General features: G+C 47.6%; 1 protein-coding gene across 6 annotated transcripts; it reads right to left on the bottom strand.

Moving 5' to 3' along the window:
* Positions 1-5046: 5046 nt before the first annotated feature.
* LOC129713588 (zinc finger protein 239-like) lies at positions 5047-21720 on the bottom strand. Of its 6 annotated transcripts, XM_055662776.1 has the most exons (4): positions 21544-21719; positions 19252-19414; positions 18492-18600; positions 5047-7764 (listed from the first exon to the last, which is right to left on the bottom strand). In XM_055662776.1, the coding sequence occupies exon 4, from the start codon at positions 7641-7643 to the stop codon at positions 6528-6530; it is 1116 nt and encodes a 371-aa protein (XP_055518751.1). In that variant the 5' UTR covers positions 7644-7764; positions 18492-18600; positions 19252-19414; positions 21544-21719; the 3' UTR covers positions 5047-6527. The 6 variants fall into 6 exon arrangements, with proteins under 6 accessions (XP_055518751.1, XP_055518750.1, XP_055518749.1 ...); XM_055662775.1 differs by lacking the exon at positions 19252-19414 and having other exon boundaries at positions 18492-18658; XM_055662774.1 differs by lacking the exon at positions 19252-19414.
* Positions 21721-25232: the final 3512 nt, after the last annotated feature.

Here is a 25232-nt window from a genome sequence, read left to right as displayed (position 1 = left end):
CGCTGAAGATGTTTTGTCAGGAAACTGGAAATCCATCGTTTCATGTTGGAACAAATACCATATAATATAACCATATAACAATTACAGCACGGAAACAGGCCATCTCGACGCTTCTAGTCCGTGCCGAAAACATAATCTCCCCTAGTCCCATATACCTGCGCTCAGACCATAACCCTCCATTCCCTTCCCATCCATATAACTATCCAATTTATTTTTAAATGATAAAAACGAACCTGCCTCCACCACCTTCACTGGAAGCTCATTCCACACAGCTACCACTCTCTGAGTAAAGAAGTTCCCCCTCATGTTACCCCTAACCTTCAATCCCTTCATTCTCAAGTCATGTCCCCTTGTTTGAATCTTCCCTACTCTCAGTGGGAAAAGCTTTTCCACGTCAACTCTGTCTATCCCTCTCATCATTTTAAAAACCTCTATCAAGTCCCCCCTTAACCTTCTGCGCTCCAAAGAATAAAGCCCTAACTTGTTCAACCTTTCTCTGTAACTTATTTGCTGAAACCCAGGCAACATTCTAGTAAATCTCCTCTGTACTCTCTCTATTTTGTTGACATCCTTCCTATAATTAGGCGACCAAAATTGTACACCATACTCCAGAATTGGCCTCACCAATGCCTTGTACAATTTTAACATTACATCCCAACTTCTATACTCAATGCTCTGATTTATAAAGGCCAGCACACCAAAAGCTTTCTTTACCACCCTATCTACATGAGATTCCACTTTCAGGGAACTGTGCACAGTTATTCCCAGATCCCTCTGTTCACCTACATTCTTCAATTCCCTACCATTTACCATGTACGTCCTATTTTGATTTGTCCTGCCAAGATGTAGCACCTCACACTTATCAGCATTAAACTCCATCTGCCATCTTTCAGCCCACTCTTCCAACTGGCATAAATCTCTCTGTAGACTTTGAAACTCTACTTCATTACCCGCAACCCCACCTATCTTAGTATCATCTGCATACTTACTAATCCAATTTACCACACCATCATCCAGATCATTGATGTACATGACAAACAACAGTGGACCCAACACAGATCCCTGTGGCACCCCACTCGTCACTGGCCTCCCACCTGACAAACAACCATCCACCATTACTCTCTGGCATCTCCCATTCAGCCACTGTTGAATCCATCTTGCTACTCCACCATTAATACCCAACCATTGAACCTTCTTAACCAACCTTCCATGAGGAACCTTGTCAAAGGCCTACTGAAGTCCATATACACAACATCCACTGCTTTACCCTCATCAACTTCCCAAGTAACATCTTCAAAAAATTCAAGAAGATTAGTCAAACATGACCTTCCAGGCACAAATCCATGTTGACTGTTCCTAATCAGTCCCTGTTTATCCAGATGCTTATATATATTATCTCTAAGCAGTCTTTCCATTAATACCATAGAAGTCAAGCTTCCGAAGCAGTCTCTGGTGTGGGTTGACATCAAATGCTTTAGAAAAGTCCAGCACAACTAAATCCGTGATGACGTTACTATCAAAATACTTGGCCAGGTCATTTGTCGTCAGGAAAAGCTGAGACTCGCATGATCTATGCCTCCTAAATGCATGTTGGTTGTCAGCAAGAATGTTGTTTGCTCACGTGTCGCATCAGATTACTATCAATTAAATGCACCAGCAATTTGCAGCAAGTACTTGTTAATTGGATTTGGATTACTCCAAATGTAATGATATACAGGACATTCTTTATGGAAAAGTAGTGGGCAGAAAGGCATGTAATGTGTGGTTTAAAGAGCAAAAATTTGTAGTTTACAATGCAAAAATTGAAAAGTTGAGGAAAAACAATGTGTACAGAGTTGTTTATTGGTTACAATCTGAGAAGTATGATGATGCTACTGATTATGATATGGCAATGTACTAACTAAAACTGATCTTCTCCACAAAGACTGGGTCTATTGCTAGAAATTGTAATTTATTTACCTATCTGTTACAGAATTACAGCATATAATACAATAATATTAAAGTCCTGATCTTGTGAATATCACATTTTTTAAATTTTCAAGGCAGTCTGGTTGTATATTACTATTTCCATCACAGCGGTCAATTTTGTAATTAGCTACAATTACGTAACTAACTTATATGCTTTAATTTCAGGTCATCCAAGTAAGATGTTTTATATTTGTTTCAGAATGCTCAATCTATAATAACTGAAAATTTCATTAAGATCTCTTAATTTTTAAGTTATGGGCTTTTGACTGTCTTCGATCACAGCTTTTGTGTTAAGTCAATGAAAAAGCAATGGAAACATAGAAAATAGTTGCAAGAGTAAGCCATTTAGCCCTTCGAGCTTGCACCGCTATTCAATATGACCGTGGCTGATCATCCAACTCAGTATCCCAACACTTCATTCTCTCCATACCCCCTGATCCCTTGAGCCACATCCAACTCCCTCTTAAATATAGCCCTCTTAAATAGGGGGGTTGCACGTAAGGTCACTGGGTCATATGGCTTGACGCATGGAGCCGCACAATCCACTTGGAGGACATCGCAGCTTCCGGTATATGTTGTTAATACACGAAATGCGTACTTTTCTACCCGTTAAAAACCGCCAAAATGTTGAATTTTTGCGCTGTAAAAAATTGTGGAAATCGGGGTAAGCGTGAGAGACATGTACCCAACCTCAGAATTCTAAAAGTGAAGCGAAATGAAGGTAAAAAAAAGCGAGAGCTGAAGAGACAACAACAGCTAAAGTGCTTGGCGAACATTGGCCATGTAGATATCGAAATTGAAAATATTGGGAATTGCTCTCTGCATTTCATCAACAATAAGGGATTATTTGTGTTTTTTCTCGATTCCTTTGGTATCTAAAAAGTCCCAGAAGTGATAAATCTGGCTGTAAATTTTGCTTCAGAGGGTTTTCCTTTTGTATGTAAATACCCATTTGAGAACCATGGGCGATTTTAAAATTTTACAGCCAGATTTATCACTTCTGAAACTTTTTAGACGCCAAAGGAATCAAGAAAAAACATATATAATGCCTTACTGTTGATGAAATGCAGTGAGCAAACGGCCAATGTTTGCCAAGCACTTTGGCTGTTGTTGTCCCTTCAGCTCTCGCTTCTATCTACCGTCATTTCTCCTCACATTTGGAATTCTGAAGTAGGCTAAATGTCTCTCACGCTTATCCTGATTTCCATAATTATTTACAGCGCAAAAATTGACAATTTCGGCGGGTTTTAATGGTCCCGCTACGCTGGAAACAATGGTCCGTACTTACCTGCAGTTCATCGCGTGTACTACATTTGGCGTAGCATAGCAACAGTACGGGTCATGGGTCATGAATCGACTGCTGTACAACCTCCCTATAGTATAGGTAACAAGATGCTAATTTTTGAGTATGAAAATGGCCATAACCTTTGTAATACTGAAGATATGAAAGTGAATTAGGTGTCAAATTAACTTCTTTTTATGCTTTATCTGAAGGGATAAATTGCAGACTTGATTTTATAAATCTCATAATTTGTAACATTGCTATAGAGACAGATTTTAATGAGTTGCTCGGTGATTGGACGCAGCTACCATGACGCCAGCGGCTGATTGGACGCCGAATAAACGCATTATCTGATTGGACGCGAGTCCTCTTGGAGACAGCGTCTGATTGGCCGCGTAAAGGCGGGAGGCGCGAGGAGTCGGTTACAGAAACCGTTTGGATTCGAACTTGGGGGAGAGAGAGGCCCTTCGGCCCATCAGTTTCATGGTGACCACTAAGTATCTATCCCAAAGTAACGAGACATGCAATACAGGACAGGCCCTTCGGCCCATTGCCCCCATGATGGCCGATTACACCGGCTGGCGGCTTTCGCAACTGAGGGTGGAGCGGGCTGGGTAGGGAGGGGCGAGAAGGTGGGGTGGGGAAGGCAGAGAGAGACGAGAGGGGCTTTGTTGGTAGTGGCACTATGGGTGAGAGGGGATGAAACATAGAAAATACGTGCAGTACGTGCCCGTCATGGCTGATCATCCAACTCAGTATCCCATCCCTGCCTTCTCTCCATACCCGCTGAGGGCCACATCTAACTTAAATATAGCCAATGAACTGGCCTCAACTACCTTCTGTGGCAGGGAATTCCACAGATTCACCACTCTCTGTGTAAAAAATGATTTTCTCATCTTGGTCCTAAAATACTTCCCTCTTATCCTTAAACTGTGGCCCCTAGTTCTGGGCTTCCCCAACATCGGGAATAATCTTCCTGCATCTAGCCTGTCCAACCCCTTAAGAATTTTGTACATTTCTATAGGATCCCCCCTCAATCTTCTGAATTCTAGCGTGTACATGCCGGGTCTATCCAGTCTTTCTTCATATGAAAGTCCTGCCATCCCAGGAATCAGTCTGGTGAACCTTCTCCAGAAGGAAAGGGACGAGAGAGGGGCGGAACTGGGGAGAGAGGGGCAGGAGGGGAGGGAATGGAGGTTGGGGCAAGAGGGGACAGAGAGGCAAGAGGGGAGAGATGGTCAGGGAGGGGTGAGAGGGGAGGCCTAAAGTCATGAAGCTGGAGGCCTTGCTCGAGACTGACTTGGAGCCCCATCGCGGGGCCTTGGACTTACCACGGAGCCTGTGTTCCCTTGCCTGGGATCGACGCTCTATTCGCCTGTAGTTTTCAACAGGTTCGACTAGCCTTGATCCGGGGTCCGATCGCCCGGCGCGGGAGCCAAGATCATCCCGCCAACGGAAGGTTTAAGTGCCCAGACCGCAGGAGAACAAAGACGACGGCGAGCACTCGACGGGCCAAAGGGCCTGTTTCGGTGCAGTGTCTCTAAAATCTAAACAATACCCAGTGACTTGGCCTCCTCCGCCGTCTGTGGCTTTGTATTCCACACATTCCACAAATGAAACCCTTGGTACCCATGTAGTCGATAGTGTATTTGCTTATAGCTGTACCTAACAAACAAAAGTTGTTTAATACACAGTACAATTGTCGGCTAATTCTACTGTGAAGTCAGAGAACTGGTGAGCAGTTTTCTGCTGCCATCTCTACAATAAAATCTCAAAGCAAATCTGCGAAGTCTCCGCTTTTCATTTTCCTGTAATTACCCTCTAAATTAATTTCTTCCACAAAAAGAGACATTTATTTCATTGGAATACAGCTTGGTTCCAGCGGGTTGACGAGCAAAAGTACTTATTTACTGCAGACGGAGTCTTGCGGACGTCCAAGGGCGGAGAACGAAATCCCAACATTCGTATTTGAGGGGGAACGGCCGGGGGTCAGGAAGCGGTGACTCCGGATTAATCCTGATGCATTTCGCCAGTGAGAAGAAAACAGAGGAATGACGAAGAGATGGTCCACGATGGTGGACGGTTCCTTAATTTGGAGGATTCAATGTTCATGTAATTGGGCCGTAAGCTTTGAGGTGCTGTTCCTACAGTTTGCGTGTCACCTCACTGGCACTGGAGGAGGCCCAGGACAGAAAGACCAGTGTTGGAATGGGAAGGGGAGTTAAAATGTTTGGCAACCGGGAGATCCAACAGGCCTTGGCGAACCGAGCGCAAATGTAGGGTGAAATGCACACCTAGTCAAGATACAAGGAACTGCAGATGCTGGTTTACAAAAAGAGACACAATCTCCTGGAGTAACTTGCACCTCTGGGACTTTCCCAACGTTTGAGAAACAGTTATAGACAGGTACATAGATAGGTCAAGGTTTGAGGGATATGGACCAAATGCAGGCAGGTGTGATTAGTGTAGCCGGGACATGTTGGTTGGTGTGGGCAAGTTGGGACGAAGGTCCTGTTTCCACACTGTATCACTCTATAACTCTAACACAAAATGCTGGAGTAACACAATGTGTCAGACAGCATCTGTGGAGAACATTGATAAGTGATGTTTCACAGAGTGCTGGAGTAACTCAGCGGGTCAGGCAGCATCTGTGGAGAAGATGGATAGGTGACATTTCAGGTCACGACCCATCTTCAGACTGACACTATGTTAACAGATGAGGGGGTGATCTGCAGATGAGTGGAGTAAGTGTCAGAGGCGAGGGGAAATCAGATAAAAGGGTGTGAGATAAGGAGAAAGGAATGTAAATGTGCAGCTTTAAGGGACATTGGTCAGGGAGCATTTGGAGTATTGCAGTTAACTAGAATGGTTTAAAAACAAGGAACTGCAGATGCTGGTTTACAAAAAAGGTCACAAAATGCTGGAGTAACTCAGCGGGTTAGGCATCATTTTGGGAGAGAAGGACTGGGTGACTTTTGGGTCGAGTCTGAGGAGGGTTTCGACCAGAAACATTACCCATTCCTTCCAGCATTCTGTGTCTACCTAAACAGTGCCCACCCACGTGGCAGTGTGCCAGCGGGCTGGAGGAGCGGGCAAAGGCCTTGCCACAGAGCGGGCAGGTGAGGGGCGCTGGCCGGTGTAGACTAGCCGGTGCTCCAGCAGGTGGTCAAGGCGGGTGAAGCCCTTACCACAGGACGGGCAGGGTAAGGGATGCTGACCGCTGTGGGTACGCCGGTGCTGCCACAGGCTGGACATGCGGGTGAAACCTTTGTCACACTCAGCGCGCACCTAGGGTTTCTCTCTGGTGTGCATCCGTTGGTGCTCCCGCAGCCCCCATGGGCTCTTGTCGCAGTGGGAGCAGCTGCTCACCAGCGTGGGCCCGCCGGTGCTGCTGCAACTCCCGTGAACTGTCAAACGCCTCACCACAGTACGGGCAGTCGTAAGGCTGCCCATTGGTGTGCACGTGCTGGTGAGATAGGGTGTGGGAGGTCATGGCAAAACGCTCTCCACACATCTGGCTGGGGACGGTTCGGATGCCGGCGTGCACCCGCTGGTGGGACAGCAGCCTGGTGGAGCGGTTGAACCCCTTGCTGCACAAGGTACAGGTGTAGGGGCGTTCGTCAGAGTGGGTGAGTTGGTGCTGCAGCAACCTGTTGGATCTGGTGAAGCCCTTGCCGCACTGGGCACAGATGTAGGGGCGCTCGCCGGTGTGTGTGTGCTGGTGCACCAGCAGGCTGCTGGAGTGGTTGAAGCCCTTGCCGCACTGCGCGCAGGTGTAGGGGCGCTCGCCGGTGTGGGTGCGCTGGTGCTTCAGCAGGCCGCTGGATTGAATGAAGCCCTTGCCGCACTGGGCGCAGGTGTAGGGGCGCTCGCCGGTGTGGGTGCGCTGGTGCATCAGCAGGTTGTCGGGGCGGGTGAAGCCCTGGCCGCACTGGGTACAGGTGTAGGGGCGCTCACCGGTGTGGGTGTGCTGGTGCTCCTGCAGCCTGGTGGAGCGGTTAAAGCCCTTGCCACAGTCACTGCAGGTGTAGGACCACTCTCCAGTGTGCAGGCGCCTGTGCAACTTCAGGTTCGTGGCCGACTTGAAGCCTTTATTGCAGTCGGAGCAAGTGAAGGGCCGCTCACTGCTGTGAACCCGCTGGTGCTCCCGCAGCCCCGACAACCTGGTAAAGCTCTTGCCGCAGGTGGAGCAGCCATAGGGACGCTTGCCCGTATGCAATTGCCGGTGGGCCTTCAGGTCACTCGCCGTCTTGAAACTCTTTTCGCACTCCGAGCAGTCGAAGGGGCGTTCTCCCGTGTGAACACGCTGGTGGGTCTCCAGCTTGCTCGGGCACTGGTAGGCCTTGCCACACACGTTGCACTCATAACGCTTCTCCTTGTTGTGCCCCGACATGTTGTCCTCCACTGAAGCTCAGCCCATGCTCCGGGCAGATGAGGGGCTCACCGGCACGCTGCCCTCCCTCAATGGCCGCTCACATCTCCGTCTCTCCGTCCACAGCAACGGCTCCTAAACCCTGCAGGAGGGAAACACAGAGGGTCAACAAGCTGGCAAACAGGACATTACTAACACGTGAACATTGCTGGTACTTTTAGGGGGGGGGGGGGGGGGGTAGTGCGGGGATTGGAAGGTGAGCGGGGCAGATGGGGGGAGTGGGAGGGGGGAAGGCAAGGGGGGGGGGGGAATGGGGACATTGATGAGGACGGTGGAAGTGAGGGGGAGGGAGAGAAGGGACGGGGTGGTAAGGGGAGAGGGGGGGTAAATGTGCGGGGGGAGGGTGAGGAGGCAAGTGGTAGAAGGGGGGCAGGAGGAGGATGAGGGGGGAGAGAGAGAACGAGAGAGAGAGAGAGAGAGAGAGGTCAATCTATCCAAGATGGCGTCGCGTGCACAACGCGAGGCTCTGCGTCTCTGTAATTTTTGCAATTTAGTTTTTTTTCTGTTAATAATTACCTTAGTTTTCGCCCGGAGCACTCGAGCGAAGACTCTGTACGGCCGTCAGGAGCTCCTGGAGCTCGGCCGTCTCTGCACAACGAGCCCCAGAAGCAACTTTCAACTGCCGCCGGAGATCGCCAGGACACCGTGGTCTAGCGGGTCTGCGCCCCGACAGGAAGTGCCCGGAGGCGGCGCAGGGACCGCAAACAAAGGCGTGGGAAGCGGGGAGGCTATCGAGCTAGGCTGAAATCAAATCCTCACCAGCCAGTTCTGCCCAGCATTTTCCTCGCGAATGTCCGGTCCTTGGTGAGTAAAATAGACGAACTAAGACTGCGGATCACCACACACAGACGGTTCGCCGACTGCAACGCCATGGTATTCACGGAAACATGGCTCAAGGACAACATCCCAGACAACGCCATTGAGCTGGAGGGACGCACTGTCTTCAGGGCCGACAAATCAGTGGAGGACTCCGGTAAGACCAAGGGCAGCAGTCTATGCATTTATGTGAATAACACATGGTGCACGGACGTTGTTAAGATTGGTAGTCACTGCTCTGCTGACCTGGAATACCTGATATTAAAGTGCAGGCCCATCTATCTGCCCAGAGAATTCACATCGACTGTTATCACTGCAGTCTATGTACCCCCGGACACTAATGCCAGGCTAGCAATGGAAGAGCTGCAAGCTGCTATCAGCAAACATCTATCTGCTCACCCAGAGGAGGCATTTATTGTTGCGGGTGATTTCAACCACTCCAACCTTAAAACTGTACTCCCCAGGTTCCATCAGCATGTTTCCTGCCCAGCCAGAGGAAACAATGTTCTGGACTTAGTTTACACTAATATTACTGAAGCCTACAAAGCCCTCCCCCTCCCCCACCTTGGACAGTCTGACCACCTCTCCCTGTTCCTGCCCCCCAAATACACACCTCTGATCAGACGTGTGAAACCTACCCATGAGGACAGTGGGGGCTGTCTCTGACTTACAGAAGCAGTTTCAGCAGACAGACTGGAGTCTCTTTGCTACTCAGTCCACCTTCAATTCACAAGTGGACATCAACTCGTACACCTCAACAGTTCTGGACTATATAAAATTCTGTACCGATAATGTCACTACCCAAAAGGAGATAAAGACCTTCCCTAACCAGAAGCCGAGGATGAGCAGGGAGGTCAGACTGCTACTGAAGGCTCGCAATGCTGCTTTCAGATCTGGCGACGCTGAGGGATACAGCTCATCCAGGGCCAATCTGAAAATGGGAATTAGGACTGCTAAACTCAATCATAAACGGCAGATTGAGGAGCATTTCCATAACAACTTTGACCCCAGGCGCACGTGGCAAGGAATCAAATCTCTTGCCGATTACCAGAAAGTTAACACCCCTCCCCCAGACAACGCCACCCTGCCTGACGAGCTAAACCACTTCTATGCTCGCTTTGACCGGGACAACAAAACCCCAGCCATTAAAGTTGCTCCACCCCCGAATGAACAACCTCTCAGCCTCTCCACCTCTGCTGTACAAGATGCACTGAGCAAGGTGAATGAGCGCAAAGCTGCCGGCCCTGATGGCATCCCTGGCCGGGTGCTTAGGGCATGTGCTGGACAACTATCCCCAGTCCTCGCCGACATTTTCAATCTCTCACTGGCCCAGGGTGTTGTCCCCACTTGCCTCAAGACATAAACCATCGTGCCAATGCCCAAACAGTCAGCTACAGGGAGTCTCAACGATTTCCGCCCAGTGGCACTCACCCCTGTCATTGCAAAGTGCTTTGAGCGGATGATCTTGGCTCACCTCAAAGCCTGCCTCCCCCCCACACTGGACCCCCATCAGTTTGCCTACCGGACCAACAGGTCTACAGAGGACGCCATATCGGCGGCCCTACACTCTGCCCTGACCCACCTGGACTACAACAACTCCTACATCAGGCTGCTGTTCATTGACTTCAGCTCTGCCATTAACACCGTCATCCCCGCCAGCTTGATCACCAAACTCAGTGGACTTGGCATCTCCACCTCCCTCTGCAACTGGACACTGGACTTCCTCACTAACAGCCCACAGTCTGTTAGGGTCAATAACCTCACCTCCTCCACTATAACACTGAACACCGGAGTGCCACAGGGCTGTGTGCTCAGCCCTCTCCTCTACTCCCTCTTCACCTACGACTGCATCCCAAAGTACGGATCCAACGCCATTATTAAGTTTGCTGACGATACCACGGTAGTAGGACTGATCAGCGACAACGATGAGTCGGCCTACAGGGAGGAGATCCAGCACCTGACAGCCTGGTGTGCCAACAATAACCTCGTCCTCAACTCCGAAAAGACGAAGGAGATTATTGTTGACATCAGGCAGACCAGAGGAGGCAGTCATACCCCCATCCATATAAATGGGACTGAGGTGGAGCGCGTCTCCAGCTATAAATTCCTCGGAGTACATATCTCGTAGGATTTGTCCTGGTCCCTCAACACCTCCCAAGCTGATCAAAAAGGCACAGCAGCGCCTTTACTTCCTGAGGAGGCTCAAGAAAGCCCACCTGTCCCCCCGGATCCTGACCAACTTTTACCGCTGTACCATAGAGTATCCTGACTACCTGCTTCACGGTATGGTACAGCAGCTGCACTGCTGCGGACAGGAAGGCACTACAACGGGTGGTGAAAACCGCGCGGCACATCATCGGTGCCCCGCTCCCTGCCATGTATGCCCTCCACCGAAAACGGTGTCTGAGACGGGCTGGGAAGATTATCAAAGACCCCTCACACAACAAGCATGGACTGTTTGCCCTCCTCCCATCAGGGAGGCAGTACAGGTGCCTCAGGTCACGTACTAATAGGATGAGGAACAGCTTCTACAATAATACAATTGCACTGCTGAACGCGGAGTCCCGCCGATAGATTTCTCCGGCCCCTCCGTCCCCATTGTTTAATTATTCTGTATTTTTTGATTATTCTGTATCTTCTCTCTTTCTATTTTTTTTAAATTTCTTTATGCACAACTACTACGGACTGACGCAAAACTGCATTTCGTTGTACTCATACTTGTATTTGTGCGATGACATTAAAGTTGAATTGAATTGAACAAACGCATGTAGGGCGGAATTAGGCAGATACCCACTGATAATAAATATTCAGAAACGAGCACTAAATTTTTGGAATCACGTTAAATCTATCCCCCGAGATACCCTCCAGTCTAAAGCCCTTCAAACCCAAAAAGTGAATTATTATCTGAATTATCTTATTATTTGAATGGCGGCCGATTAGGAAAAGGGGAGATGCAACGAGACCTGGGTGTCATGGTACACCAATCATTGAAAGTAGGCATGCAGGTGCAGCAGGTAGTGAAGAAAGCGAATGGTATGTTAGCATTCATAGCAAAAGGATTTGAGCATAGGAGCAGGGAGGTTCTACTGCAGTTGTACAGAGTCTTGGTGAGACCACACCTGGAATTTTGCGTACAGTTTTGGTCTCCTAATCTGAGGAAAGACATGTTTGCCATAGAGGGTTACAGAGAGGGTTCCATATAACCATATAACCTTGTACAATATGGTTCACCATATTGATTCCTGGGATGACAGGACTTTCCATATAATATAAACCATATAACAGTTACAGCACGGAAAGAGGGCATCTCGACCCTTCTAGTCCGTGCCAAACACGTATTCTCCCCTAGTCCCATATATCTGCGCTCAGACCATAACCCTCCATTCCTTTCTCGTCCATATAACTATCCAATTTATTTTTAAATTATAAAAACGAACCTGCCACCACCTTCACTGGAAGCTCATTCCACACAGCCACCACTCTCTGAGTAAAGAAGTTCCCCCTCATGTTACCCCTAAAATTCTGTCCCTTAATTCTCAAGTCATGTCCCCTTGTTTGCATCTTCCCTCCTCTCAGTGGGAAAAGCTTATCCACGTCAACTCTGTCTATCCCTCTCATCATTTTAAAGACCTCTATCAAGTCCCCCCTTAACCTTCTGTGCTCCAAAGAATAAAGCCCTAACTTGTTCAACCTTTCTCTGTAACTTAATTGCTGAAACCCAGGCAACATTCTAGTAAATCTCCTCTGTACTCTCTCTATTTTGTTGACATCCTTCCTATAATTAGGCGACCAAAATTGTACCCCATACTCCAGAATTGGCCTCACCAATGCCTTGTACAATTTTAACATTACATCCCAACTTCTATACTCAATGCTCTGATTTATAAAGGCCAGCACACCAAAAGCTTTCTTTACCACCCTATCTACATGAGATTCCACTTTCAGGGAACTGTGCACAGTTATTCCCAGATCCCTCTGTTCACCTGCATTCTTCAATTCCCTACCATTTACCATGTACGTCCTATTTTGATTTGTCCTGCCAAGATGTGGCACCTCACACTTATCAGCATTAAACTCCATCTGCCATCTTTCAGTCCACTCTTCCAACTGGCATAAATCTCTCTGTAGACTTTGAAAATCTACTTCATTATCCACAACCCCTCCTATCTTAGTATCATCTGCATACTTACTAATCCAATTGACCACACCATCATCCAGATCATTGATGTACATGACAAACAACAGTGGACCCAACACAGATCCCTGTGGCACCCTACTAGTCACTGGCCTCCAACCTGACAAACAACCATCCACCATTACTCTCTGGCATCTCCCATTCAGCCACTGTTGAATCCATCTTGCTACTCCACCATTAATACCCAAACATTGAACCTTCTTAACCAACCTTCCATGAGGAACCTTGTCAAAGGCCTTACTGAAGTCCATATATACAACATCCACTGCTTTACCCTCATCAATTTCCCGAGAAACCTCTTCAAAAAATTCAAGAAGATTAGTCAAACATGACCTTCCAGGCACAAATCCATGTTGACTGTTCCTAATCAGACCCTGTTTATCCAGATGCTTATATATATTATCTCTAAGTATCCTTTCCATTAATTTGCCCACCACTGACGTCAAACTAACAGGTCTATAATTGCTAGGTTTACTCTTGGACCCTTTTTTAAACAATGGAACAACATGCACAGTACGCCAATCCTCTGGCACTATTCCCATTTCTAATGACATTTGAAATATTTCTGTCATAGCCCCTGCTATTTCTACACTAACTTCCCTCAATGTCCTAGGGAATATCCTGTCCGGACCTGAAGACTTATCCACTGTTATATTTCTCAAAAGTGTCAGTACTTCCTCTTCTTTGATCCTCATAGTTTCCACAGCTACTCTACTTGTTTCCCTTACCTCACATAATTCAATATCCTTCTCCTTGGTGAATACCGAAGAAAAGAAATTGTTCAATATCTCCCCCATCTCTTTTGGCTCTGCAGATAGCTGTCCACTCTGACTCTCTAATGGACCAATTTTATCCCTCGTTATCCTTTTGCTATTAATATAGCTGTAGAAACCCTTTGGATTTACTTTCACCTTACTTGCCAAAGCAACCTCATATCTTCTTTTAGCTTTTCTAATTTCTTTCTTGAGATTCTTTTTACATTCTTTATACTCCTCAAGCACCTCATTTACTCCATGCTGCCTATAATTATTGTAGATATCCCTTTTTTTCTGAACCAAGTGTCCAATTTCCCTTGAAAACCATGACTCTTTCCTATTTTTACTATTTCCTTTCAACCGAACAGGGACATAAAGATTCTGTACTCTTAAAATGTCCCAATTTACTCCTTTTAAATCCTTTCGCATCTCCTCAAAGTTAGCCTTTCTCCAATCAAAAATCTCAACCCTAGGTCCAGTTCTGCCCCTCTCCATAATTATATTGAAACTAATGGTATTGTGATCACTGGTCCCGAACTGTTCCCCAACGCATACCTCTGCCACCTGACCCATCTCATTTCCTAACAGGAGGTCCAGCACCGCCCCTTCTCCAGTGGGTACTTCTATGTATTGCTGCAAAAAAAACTATCCTGCACACATTTTACAAACTCCAACCCATCCAGCCCATTTACAGAATGTGTTTCCCAGTCTATGTGTGGAAAATTGAAATCTCCCACAATCACTACCTTGTGCTTACTACTAATATCTGCAATCTCCTTACATATTTGCTCTTCCAATTCTCGCTCCCCCCCATTTGGCGGTCTATAGTACACCCCTATAAGTGTTGCTACCCCTTTCCCATGTCTCAGTTCCACCCAAATAGACTCCCTAGACGAGCCCTCTAATCTATCCTGCCAAAGCACTGCTGTAATATGTTCCCTAATAAGCAATGCAACACCTCCACCTCTTGCCCCTCCAATTCTATCACACCTGAAGCAACGAAATCCTGGAATATTTAGTTTCCAATCACAGCCCTCCTGCAACCATGTTTCACTGATCGCCACAACATCATACTTCCAGCTGTCAATCCAGGCTCTAAGTTCATCCACCTTTCCTTACAATGCTCCTAGCATTACAAACGGATACACATCTTAAGAAACCCTTCCTCTCTGCCGAACTGTTTATTATCTAGTTTTTCTTCTCGCTCCCCTAGGATTTTGGGTCAGATTTTCTCGTCCATATAACTATCCAATTTTTTTTAATTATAAAAATGGAACCTGCCACCTCCCCCACTGAAGCTCCTTCCACACAGCCACCACTCTCTGAGTAAAGAAGTTCCCCCTCATGTCCCCCTAAATTGTCCCTTAATTGCTCCCCCTGGTTTCATTATCCACTTATCACTTCCCTCCAGGCAAAAGCTCCACAGGTTACGTCTAACTTGTCTCTCCCTCTCATCATTTTGCTCCCCTCTATCAAGTTCCCCCTTCCTTCTGTGCTCCCATAAGCCCTCAATGTCAACCTTTCTCTGTAACTTAATTGCTGAAAAACCAGGCCTCTCTATGTAAATCTCCTCTTCACTCTCTCATCTGTCGACATCCTCTCCTATTTTAGGCGACCCAAATTGTACCCCATACTCCAGAATTGGCCTCACCAATGCCTTGTACAATTTTAACATTACATCCCAACTTCTATACTCAATGCTCTGATTTATAAAGGCCAGCACACCAAAAGCTTTCTTTACCACCCTATCTACATGAGATTCCACTTTCAGGAACAACTGTGCACAGTTATTCCCAGATCCCTCTGTTCACCTGCATTCTTCAATTCCCTACCATTTACCATGTACCTCCTATTTTCCTGCCAAGCTGTGGCACCTCACCTTATCAGCATTAAACTCCATCTGCCATCTTTCAGTCCACTCTTCCAACTGGCATAAATCTCTCTGTAAACTTTGAAAAGCTACTTCATTATCCACAACCTCCTATCTTAGTATCATCCTGCATACTTACTATCAATTGCTCCTCCGGGATCTTTGTACCTGACAAACAGCAGTGGACCCAACTCCAGATCCCTGTGGCACCCATACTAGTCACTGGCCTGTCTCTCCAACTGACCCTACAACCAACCTCCCCCATTACTCTCTGGCATCTCCCATTCAGCCACTGTTGAATCCCTCTTGCTACTCCACCATTAATACCCAAACATTGAACCTTCTTAACCAACCTTCCATGAGGAACCTTGTCAAAGCCTTACTGAAGTCCATATATAAACACCCTCACTGCTTTACCCTCATCAATTTCCCCAGAAACCTCTTTCAAAAATTCAAGAAGATTATCCTTGACCTTCCAGGCACAAATCCATGTTGACTGTTCCCTAATCAGACCCTGTTTATCCAGATGCTTATATATATTATCTCTAAGTATCTTTTCCATAAATTTGCCCACCACTGAAGTCAAACTAACAGGTCTATAATTGCTAGGTTTACTCTTGGACCCCTTTTTATCCAATGGAACAACATCTCACAGTACGCCCCTCCTCTGGCACTATTCCATTTCTAATGACATTTGAAATCTGTTTTCTGTCCTCCCCTGCTATTTCCACTTCTTCCCTCCTCCAGGTCCCATCTTTCCTCTTTCCTCTTCCTCCTTCTGGATCATGAGAAGAACTCACAACCAATCCTCCCAAGACTTATCCACGTTACCTTCTCAAAAGTGTCAGTACTCCCTCTTCTTTGATCCTCATAGTTTCCACAGCTACTCTACTTGTTTCCCTTACCTCACATAATTCAATATCCTTCTCCTTGGTGAATACCGAAGAAAAGAAATTGTTCAATATCTCTCCCATCTCTTTTGGCTCTGCAGATAGCTGTCCACTCTGACTCTCTAATGGACCAATGTTATCCCTCGTTATCCTTTTGCTATTAATATAGCTGTAGAAACCCTTTGGATTTACTTTCACCTTACTTGCCAAAGCAACCTCATATCTTCTTTTAGCTTTTCTAATTTATTTCTTGAGATTCTTTTTACATTCTTTATACTCCTCAAGCACCTCATTTACTCCATGCTGCCTATAATCCTGTAGATCTCCCCTTTTTTTCAGAAACCAAGTGTCCAATTTCCTTGAAAACCATGGCTCATTTCCTATTTTTACTATTTCCTTTCAACCGAACAGGGACATAAAGATTCTGTACTCTTAAATGTCCCAATTTACTCCTTTAAAATCCTTTCGCATCTCCTCAAATTAGCCTTTCTTCAAACTCTAAACCCTAGGTCCAGTTCTGCCTCCCTCCATAATTATATTGAAAACTAATGGTATTGTGATCACTGGTCCGAACTGTTCCCCACGCTTACCTCTGCCACCTGACCCATCTCATTTCCTAACAGGAGGTCCAGTACCACCCCTTCTCTAGTAGGTACTTCTATGTATTGCTGCAAAAAACTATCCTGCACCCATTTTACAAACTCCAACCCATCCAGCCCATTTACAGAATGTGTTTTCCCAGTCTATGTGTGGAAAATTGAAATCTTCCCATCAATATCTGCAAACTGCTGTACTACTACTAATATCTGCAATCTCCTTACATATTTGCTCTTCCAATTCTCGCTCCCCATTTGGTGGTCTATAGTACACCCCTATAAGTGTTGCTACCCCTTTCCCATGTCTCAGTTCCACCCAAATAGACTCCCTAGACGAGCCCTCTAATCTATCCTGCCAAAGCACTGCTGTAATATGTTCCCTAATAAGCAATGCAACACCTCCACCTCTTGCCCCTCCAATTCTATGACACCTGAAGCAACGAAATCCTGGAATATTTAGTTTCCAATCACAGCCCTCCTGCAACCATGTTTCACTGATCGCCACAACATCATACTTCCAGCTGTCAATCCAGGCTCGAAGTTCATCCACCTTTCTTACAATGCTCCTAGCATTAAAATATACACATTTAAGAAACCCATCCTCTCTTATTCTCTGTTTATTATCTTTTTCTTCTCTCTCCCCTAGATTTTGGGTCAGAGTGCTACCATTCTCTGCCTCCTGCCTCACACACTGACTGCTAGCTTTCCCAATTTGAGTCCCTCCCCCCAAACCATACTAGTTTAAAGTCTCCCCAGTAGCCTTTGCAAATCTCCCCGCCAGGATATTGGTCCCCCTCGAGTTCAAGTGCAACCCGTCCTTTCTGTACAGGTCGCACCTTCCCCAAAAGAGGTCCCAATGATCCAGAAACTTGAATCCACTGCACCAGTTCCTCATCCACTCATTTATCCTCCACCTCGCTCCATTTCTACTCTCACTGTCGCGTGGCACAGGCAGGAATCCTGAGATTGTTACCTTTGCAGTCCTTCTCCTTAACTCTCTACCTAATTCCCTAAATTCTTCTTTCAGGACCTCTTCTCTTTTTTTACCTATGCCGTTGGTACCTATATGCACCACAACCACAGGCTCCTCTCCCTCCCATTTCAGGATTTTTTGGACCCGTTCAGACACATCCCTGACCCTGGCACCAGGGACGCAAACTACCATCCGGGACTCCTGTCTGAGTCCACCGAATCGCCTATCCGACCCCCTGACTACAGAGTCCCCTATTACAATTGCCCTCCTCTTCTTTTCCTTACCCTTCTGAGCAACAGGACCGGTCTTTATGCCAGAGGCCCGGCCGCTGTCGCTGCCCCCAGGTAGGCTGTCTCCCCCACCCTTACTCAAACATGAGTACTTATTTTCAAGGGTACTCACCAGTCCCTGCCTCTGCTCGTTGCCCTTCCTAACTGTGACCCAGTTTTCTGTCTCCCGTGGTCTTGGAGTGACCACCTCCCTGTAACTCCTATCTATGACCTCCTCGCTCCCCCTGAGCAGACAGAGGTCATCGAGTTGCTGTTCCAGGTACCTAACACGGTCTCTTAGGAGCCCCATCTCGACGCACTTGGCGCAGATGTGGACGTCTGGAGGGGACTCAGACTCCATGACCTCCCACATCTGACATCCAGAACAGTAAACTGCTCTGGCCCTCATTCTCCCCCTTATCCTGGATACAATACAACGCCTTACCCGGGATACAAGCCAATCAGCTGCTTCCTCTAGTCCTGTAACGGCTGCTTCCTTTAGTCCGTTCGACCAATCAGAGGCTTCCACCAGCCCCCTTAATTTGAAGTGTGATCTGCGAATAGAACGTTGGAGATTTTGGTAGTCCTCCCTCACCAACGGCTCCTGGGCCTCTGTTGAAACAAGCCCCGCGATGGGTTTTTAAAATTTTTTTTATGAAGAAAGACTGGATAGACTTGGCTTGTACTCGCTAGAATTTGGAAAATTGAGGGGGGGAAACTTATAGAAACTTATAAAATTCATAAGGGGTTGGACAGGCTAGATGTAGGAATATTGTTCCCGATGTTGGGGAAGTCTAGAACAAGAGGTCACAGTTTAAGGATAAGGGGGAAATCTTTTAAGACCGAGATGAGAAAATATTTTTCACACAGAGTGGTGAATCTCTTAAATTTGCTGCCACAGAAGGTTGTTCATTGGCTATATTTGGCCAGTTCATTGGCTATATTTAAGAGGGTTAGATGTGGCCCTTGTGGCTAAAGGGATCAGGGGGTATGGAGAGAAGGCAGGTACAGGATACTGAGGTGGATGATCATATTGAATGGCGGTGCAGGCTCGAAGGGCCAATTGGCCTACTCCTGCACCTATTTTCTATGTTTCTATGTGAACCCTGAAAAGAGTTCCCTGTGTCAGTTGGTACTGAGACTAACTATTCAGTTCAACCCTATCCAGCCTCAGATCAATACTGTAGGTATGTTGCAAAACCTACCTTAAGCGTCGCTGCAGATCTGTCCCAGCCCTTGTGCGTGATTTTGGTGCCGTTGAGAGGGTGGCGGGTTTAAAACGTGATTTTTCCCTAGGCTATTCAAATCGAGCTTGTTCAGCCCACTTAGTTGCTGACGAAAAATCGCTGGATGATTCTTTCGCTGGAGCTATTTTAAAATTTATTTGGTTAATTTAATTGTTATAGTAGGTTAAAATTTATCCTGTAAACCCGCGACCGCCGACAAAGGCGTGGATCTCATACAGGGGACAACGGAAGGTAGGTTGTTTATTTTTACATTAAAAAGGGCTTCTTAAGATCCCTTTATACAATTTTTTATGTTGCGAGTAGCCCCATTAAAATCCCGCAGCATTTTTCTGGGCATTTGGGGTACAAATTCACCGCAATGGGAATGTTCTAAAACAGCGCGTTTAGATGTTTAGATCTAATAATTGAAGTTTGGAATTAGCTACAATTGGGTAACTAATTGTATGCTTTAATTTCAGGTCATCCAAGTAAGATTGTTTCATATTTGTTTCAGAATGCTTCAATCTATAATAACTGAAAATGTATTTCAGTTCTCTTAATTTTTAAGAAAGTTATGGCCATTTCACTCTCCTTGATCACAGCTTTTGTGTTAAGTCAATGGAAATCATTGTACTTCCGGTGGCGCTGGTGCCAGCAGCCTCCACCTACAGCCCGGTATCTTTTTGTTTTTTTGTTTATTTAGTTATGTTAAAGTGTGTTTTTTAAAATTTTTTTGGTGTCTTTATGTGGGGGAAGAGGGCACGGTGCGGGGGATACCGTCCTTCAGCCGCTTCCTGGTGAGGACGCGACTATTATTCGAGCCGCGTCCTCGCCCCCCCCCCTCCCCCCACAGCGGCCTACCTACCTGGATTGGCGCGGCCTTTCCTGCCGGGGTCGACCGGAGCTCCAGCAGCGGCAGGACAGCGCTGGAACATCGCGGGGCTGGCGATGCCTTACCGGGGGTCGCCGTCTGGAGCCCGGAGTGCTGGACCTGCTGCACCAACATCATGGAGCTGCGGTTTGCGGAGCTCCCAACGCGGGCGGCGCTGATCAACAACGCGGGGTCCTGTGACTCTGCCCGGCTCGACCTGCGGACTCGGGAGCTGCAGACTCCGGCAGCGGGAGGCGGCTGATCAGGAGGTCCGGGCCGCTGAGGAGGAGGATGCTCACCGTCGGGGTTCGGCGTCGGCGTTCCACCAGCCCGGCGTGAGGGCCTGAACATCGGGCCACCCGGGGCGGCGACTGCGGGTGCTCAGAAGGCCCAGACCACGGATGAACACGGAGGAGAGGCTGGCTGGACTATGGTGCCTTCCTCACCTTGGTGCCATTTATGTTATGTTGTGGACTTTCTGTGTTTGTGCTTTTTTTATAATTTAATTTCAATTTTATTTTTAATATGTTTTATTATTTATTTATTATTTATTTATTCTTTTTTATGATATTATGATACTGCCTGTAAGGGAAATTCATTTCGTTGTCTCAAATTGAGACAATGACAATAAATTTGAATACAATACAATACAATAGGGAACAAGATGCTAGTTTCCGAGTATGAAAATGGCCATAACATTTTTAATACTGAAGATACGAACGTGTATTAGGTGTCAAATTAAACTTATTTTTGTGCTTTATCTGATGGGATAAATTGCACTTGACTTTTAAAATCTCAAAATTTTGTAACATTGCTAAATACTGATCCCCAATCACCAGTTAGAGTGAACCAAATTATCAAACAATGTAAGAAACTTATTTGGAACATTGGGATAAAGAAACCAAAAGCCAAAGCAGATTAGAATGTTACCGTGCCCTATAAAGAGATTATAACATAGAAACATTGAAAATAGGTGCAGGAGTAGGCCATTCGGCCCTTCGAGCCTGCACCGCCATTCAATATGACCATGGCTGATCATCAAACTCAGTATAGAGAGAGAAAATAGAGATACAGAGAGACTGTGTCCCGACTCCCCGCTCCCCTCAGCCGCGACATAACTCCTCCACCACCCCGGCCGCGCGGCGCCCACCCATCAGCCCCACCCGAGATTGATGGTCGTGTTGCGGCGGCGGCGGGACCCGGCGCAGGCCCGACCCCAGGCCCAGCTCCCCGAGCGTTCCGCCAACCACAGGCCCAGTCACTGTCTCCCGGGTGCGAGGCCGCGGCCTGGCCGGAAGAATGGACCCCGCCCCCGCGCACCGAATCCCCCAGCCAGCGCGCCCGCCCTGATCCACCGGAGCCTCTCACCGCGCCCGGCCCGGCCCGGCCCGGGAACTCACGGCTCGACCCGCCCGCTGTCCGTTGCCCCGGAGACACAGAGGGAGACCGCGCGGCGCAGGAGCCTCAGCCCGGAAATCAAAGATTATAGAGGAGCAAGATAGACCACGCCTCGAAAAACGCGTAGTATCACGTGTGTGATCGTCGACGCCATTTTATTGGGCTTCCCCCACACTGTCATGGCCGCTATATGATCTTTGCACTGGACGGTGAGCGAGAGTTCGGAGGGGAGAGGGAGAGGGAGAGGGAGAGATCTGAGCGGTGGGAGGCTGAGATGGACAGGAATAAGGGGAGAGGTTCAGAGAGAGAGAGACAGTCCGGGGGAGGGAGGGGGTGAGAGGTTTCGGTGGAAAAGGGGTGAAGCAGGGAGCAAAGGGAGGATGGAGGGGGGCGGGATTCAAGGGGGAGTGGGTTTGGTGCCGAGGGGGATTAATGGGGGAGGGGACAGGGATTGGGGGGGGAGAGGGGTCAAGTGAGTCAAGGAAGGGGGTAGGGACTCTAGGGTGTTCACACTGTTTGGGGATGGGGAGGAGGGGAGAGGGAGCCCTTCTTGCGAATGGAACATAAATAAACCAAAGGAATAGTTAGATCACAAGCAGAGTGTTGAGCAGCCAGGTTGTTGTCTCTGCGTCAATGTCTGCCAGGCCCTGAGCTCCATTTGGTGGGTGGTAGAGTGGGTACCCAGAGATGACATGGTTGGCTGTCTGTTGCTCTGCTCCGTATTCACAGGCTGGGCTCTGGCAGAGCCCCCATGTCCACATGCTGGCATTGAAACGCCCAACATCCAGTACCAAGTCTGTTCAGCTTCATCCTTGCTCCTCTCAGGAGGTCAGACCCCGGCCAGCTTTTATCTGGTGAAGAGATGTAGCTGTGTAATGGAGATGAGTTTGCCTTCCATTTCTGTGACCACTTGGTGGCCAACCAGTGTGCTTTTGGCTCAGTTGGCTTGATGGATGCTAGGAGTTATTTTCCAAGTGGAGCAAAGGGGTGACGGTACTTCAGTTGGCATGGCCTCTGCTCTCTGCTGATAGCCTGATGGAGGAGGTGATCTGACAGCCATCAGAGACTATAATACATTCGTGTGGCCCAGAATTTTGGCTAAAGCCCAGAATTTAGGCCCGGAGCCTACAACACATGCCCAGAGCCTACAACACAGGCCTGGAGCCTACAACACAGGCCTGGAGCCTATAACACAAGCCCGGAGCCCATAACACAGGCCCGGAGCCTATAACACAGGCCTGGAGCCAATAACACAGGCCTGGAGCCTAAAACACAGACATAAAGCCAAAACCACAGGCCTGGAACCTATAACACAGGCCTGGAGCCTATAAGAGAGGCCCAGAGCCTATAACATAGGCCCAGAGCCTATAACATAGGCCGATGACACAACCTTGGAGACTATCACCACAGGCCTGGGGCCTATGACACACAACCCTGGGGCCTATGACACAACCCTGGAGCCTATGACACAGGCCTAGGTCTTATGATACAGGCCCTATGACACAGCCCTGGAGCCTATGACACAAGCCTGGGGCCTACGAAACACAGGTCGGAAATTCCAGAACTTAGGCGAAAGCCCACAACACAGGCCTGGGGCCTAAAATACAGGACCTGAGCCCACAACACAGGCCCGGAGTCTATAAAACAGCCCTGAGGCCTACGCAACAGGCTTGGAATCTGAGATGCAGACCTGCATTTGTGTATTTATGCTTGGAACTAAATGTTTTAGTGAAGCTTTTTGGGCCAAAAATCAGCCATCTGTTTGACTTGTATTAATAATTCCCACTCCCACCCACACTGGATCAGCATCAGTTTGCATATAGAGCTAATAGGTCAACAGAAGGCGCCATCAACAGGGCTCTACATTCTGCGCTGTCTCAGGTGGAGCACCCTGGCTCATATGTGAGGATGTTGTTTGTAGATTTCAGTTCTGCATTTAATACCATCATCCCCAGCAGAATGGTGGACAAGCTGCCTGACCTGGGTGTTAATGCCAACACATGCAGATGGATCAAGGACTTCTTAACAGATCCTCCACAGGCTGTCAGAATGGGGTCCAATCACTCCCCAGTCCTGACGCTCAGCACAGGAGCGCCACAAGGTTATGTGCTGAGTCCTATCTTATACACAATATACACCCATGACTGCACACCAATAAACAGCACAAACCGGATCATCGAGTTTGCACATGACACGACAGTGGTGGGGCTGATAAATAACAATGACGAGTCTGCCTACAGAGATGAAGCCCAAAAACTGACTGCCTGGTGCACTAAAAATAACCTGGTACTCATCCCAACTAAAACAAAATAACTGGTTATTGACTTCAGGGGGAGGAGAGGGGAACCTGCTCCTCTCTACATCAAAGGAGACATGGTGGAGAGAGTCACTGACTTTAAGTTCCTGGGAATATACATCTCCCAGGACCTCAAATGACAAATAAACACCGTCACTCTCGTGAGGACGTCACAGCAGCGGCTGTAATTTCTGAGGTCTCTGCGGAGAGCAAACGTTTCACATTCGCTGCTGCTGTACTGCTACTGGTGCGCCGTGGAAAGTATCCTCTCCTATGGTATCCTGGTGTGGTTTGCTAGCTGCACTGTGGCTGAGAGGAGGGCGATGCAGAGATTTGTAAAAACTGCACAGAGCATCACAAACGCTCAACTACCCTCCCTGGATGACATATACAGGGCCCGATGCTTGCGCCAGGCCACAAACGTCAAGCAGGACACATCCCACCCTGCCAACCACCTTTTCACTCTGTTACCCTCTGGGAGGCGATACAGGTCTCTGAAGGTTCGCACCGGTAGACTAAAAAATTGTTTCTACCCAAGTACGATAAAAGAACTTAATTCTAACAGAGAACACTGGGGAAGCACAATATAATTCGGGATGCAAGATAATGCGCAATATTCTTTTAAAATATTTTTAATACCTATTTATTATTTTCTTTACTGATTTTGTGTATATGTGATTCAATGGCTGTTGTGTTTTGTTCTTTTAAACCGAAGGAGATGGAATGCAATTTTGCTGCACAGTATTCTGCAATGACAATAAATGTATTCTATTCTATTCCCCCACGCCCCCCCCCCATCACACACACCCCAACCCCCCAGCCTGACCCACTGAGTACCTCCACCGCTTTAGAGAGAATGGACAGATGACATTTTGAGTCAGGACCCTTCTTCAGACTGATTGGAGAGGGTGGGGGGAGGAAGCTGGAAACTTTCTCCACCCCCCACACCAAGCAGTCTGAAGAAGGGTCCTGACCTAGAATGTTGCCTGTCCATGTTCTCCAGAGGTGCAAGTTACTCCAGGAGATTGTGTCTCTTTTTGTAATCCAGCATCTGCTGTTCCTTGTATCTAGACTAGGCGTGCATTTCACCCTACACTTGCGTTCGGTCCGCCAAGACCTGCTGGATCTCCCGGATGCCAACCATTTTAACTCTTCCCATTGGTCTTACTGTCCCGGGCCTCCTCCATTGCCAGAGTGAGGTGACACACAAACTGGAGGGACAGCACCTCATAGCTTACAGCCCAATGGCATGAACATTGAATTCTCAAAATTAAACAGACATCCCTCTTGGGCCATCTCCTCGTCATCCGTCTGTCTTTTTCTCACTGGCGAAAGGTGTCAGGATTAATCCAGTCACCGCTTCCCGTATTTTAAGTATGTTTTAAAAGTATGTTT

The sequence above is a fragment of the Leucoraja erinacea genome, chromosome 36 (assembly GCF_028641065.1).
Source record: "Leucoraja erinacea ecotype New England chromosome 36, Leri_hhj_1, whole genome shotgun sequence".
In the NCBI taxonomy this organism is placed as follows: domain Eukaryota; kingdom Metazoa; phylum Chordata; class Chondrichthyes; order Rajiformes; family Rajidae; genus Leucoraja; species Leucoraja erinaceus.
Note: the sequence above shows the minus strand (reverse complement) of the source record. Positions and strands in the feature narration are given on the sequence as shown.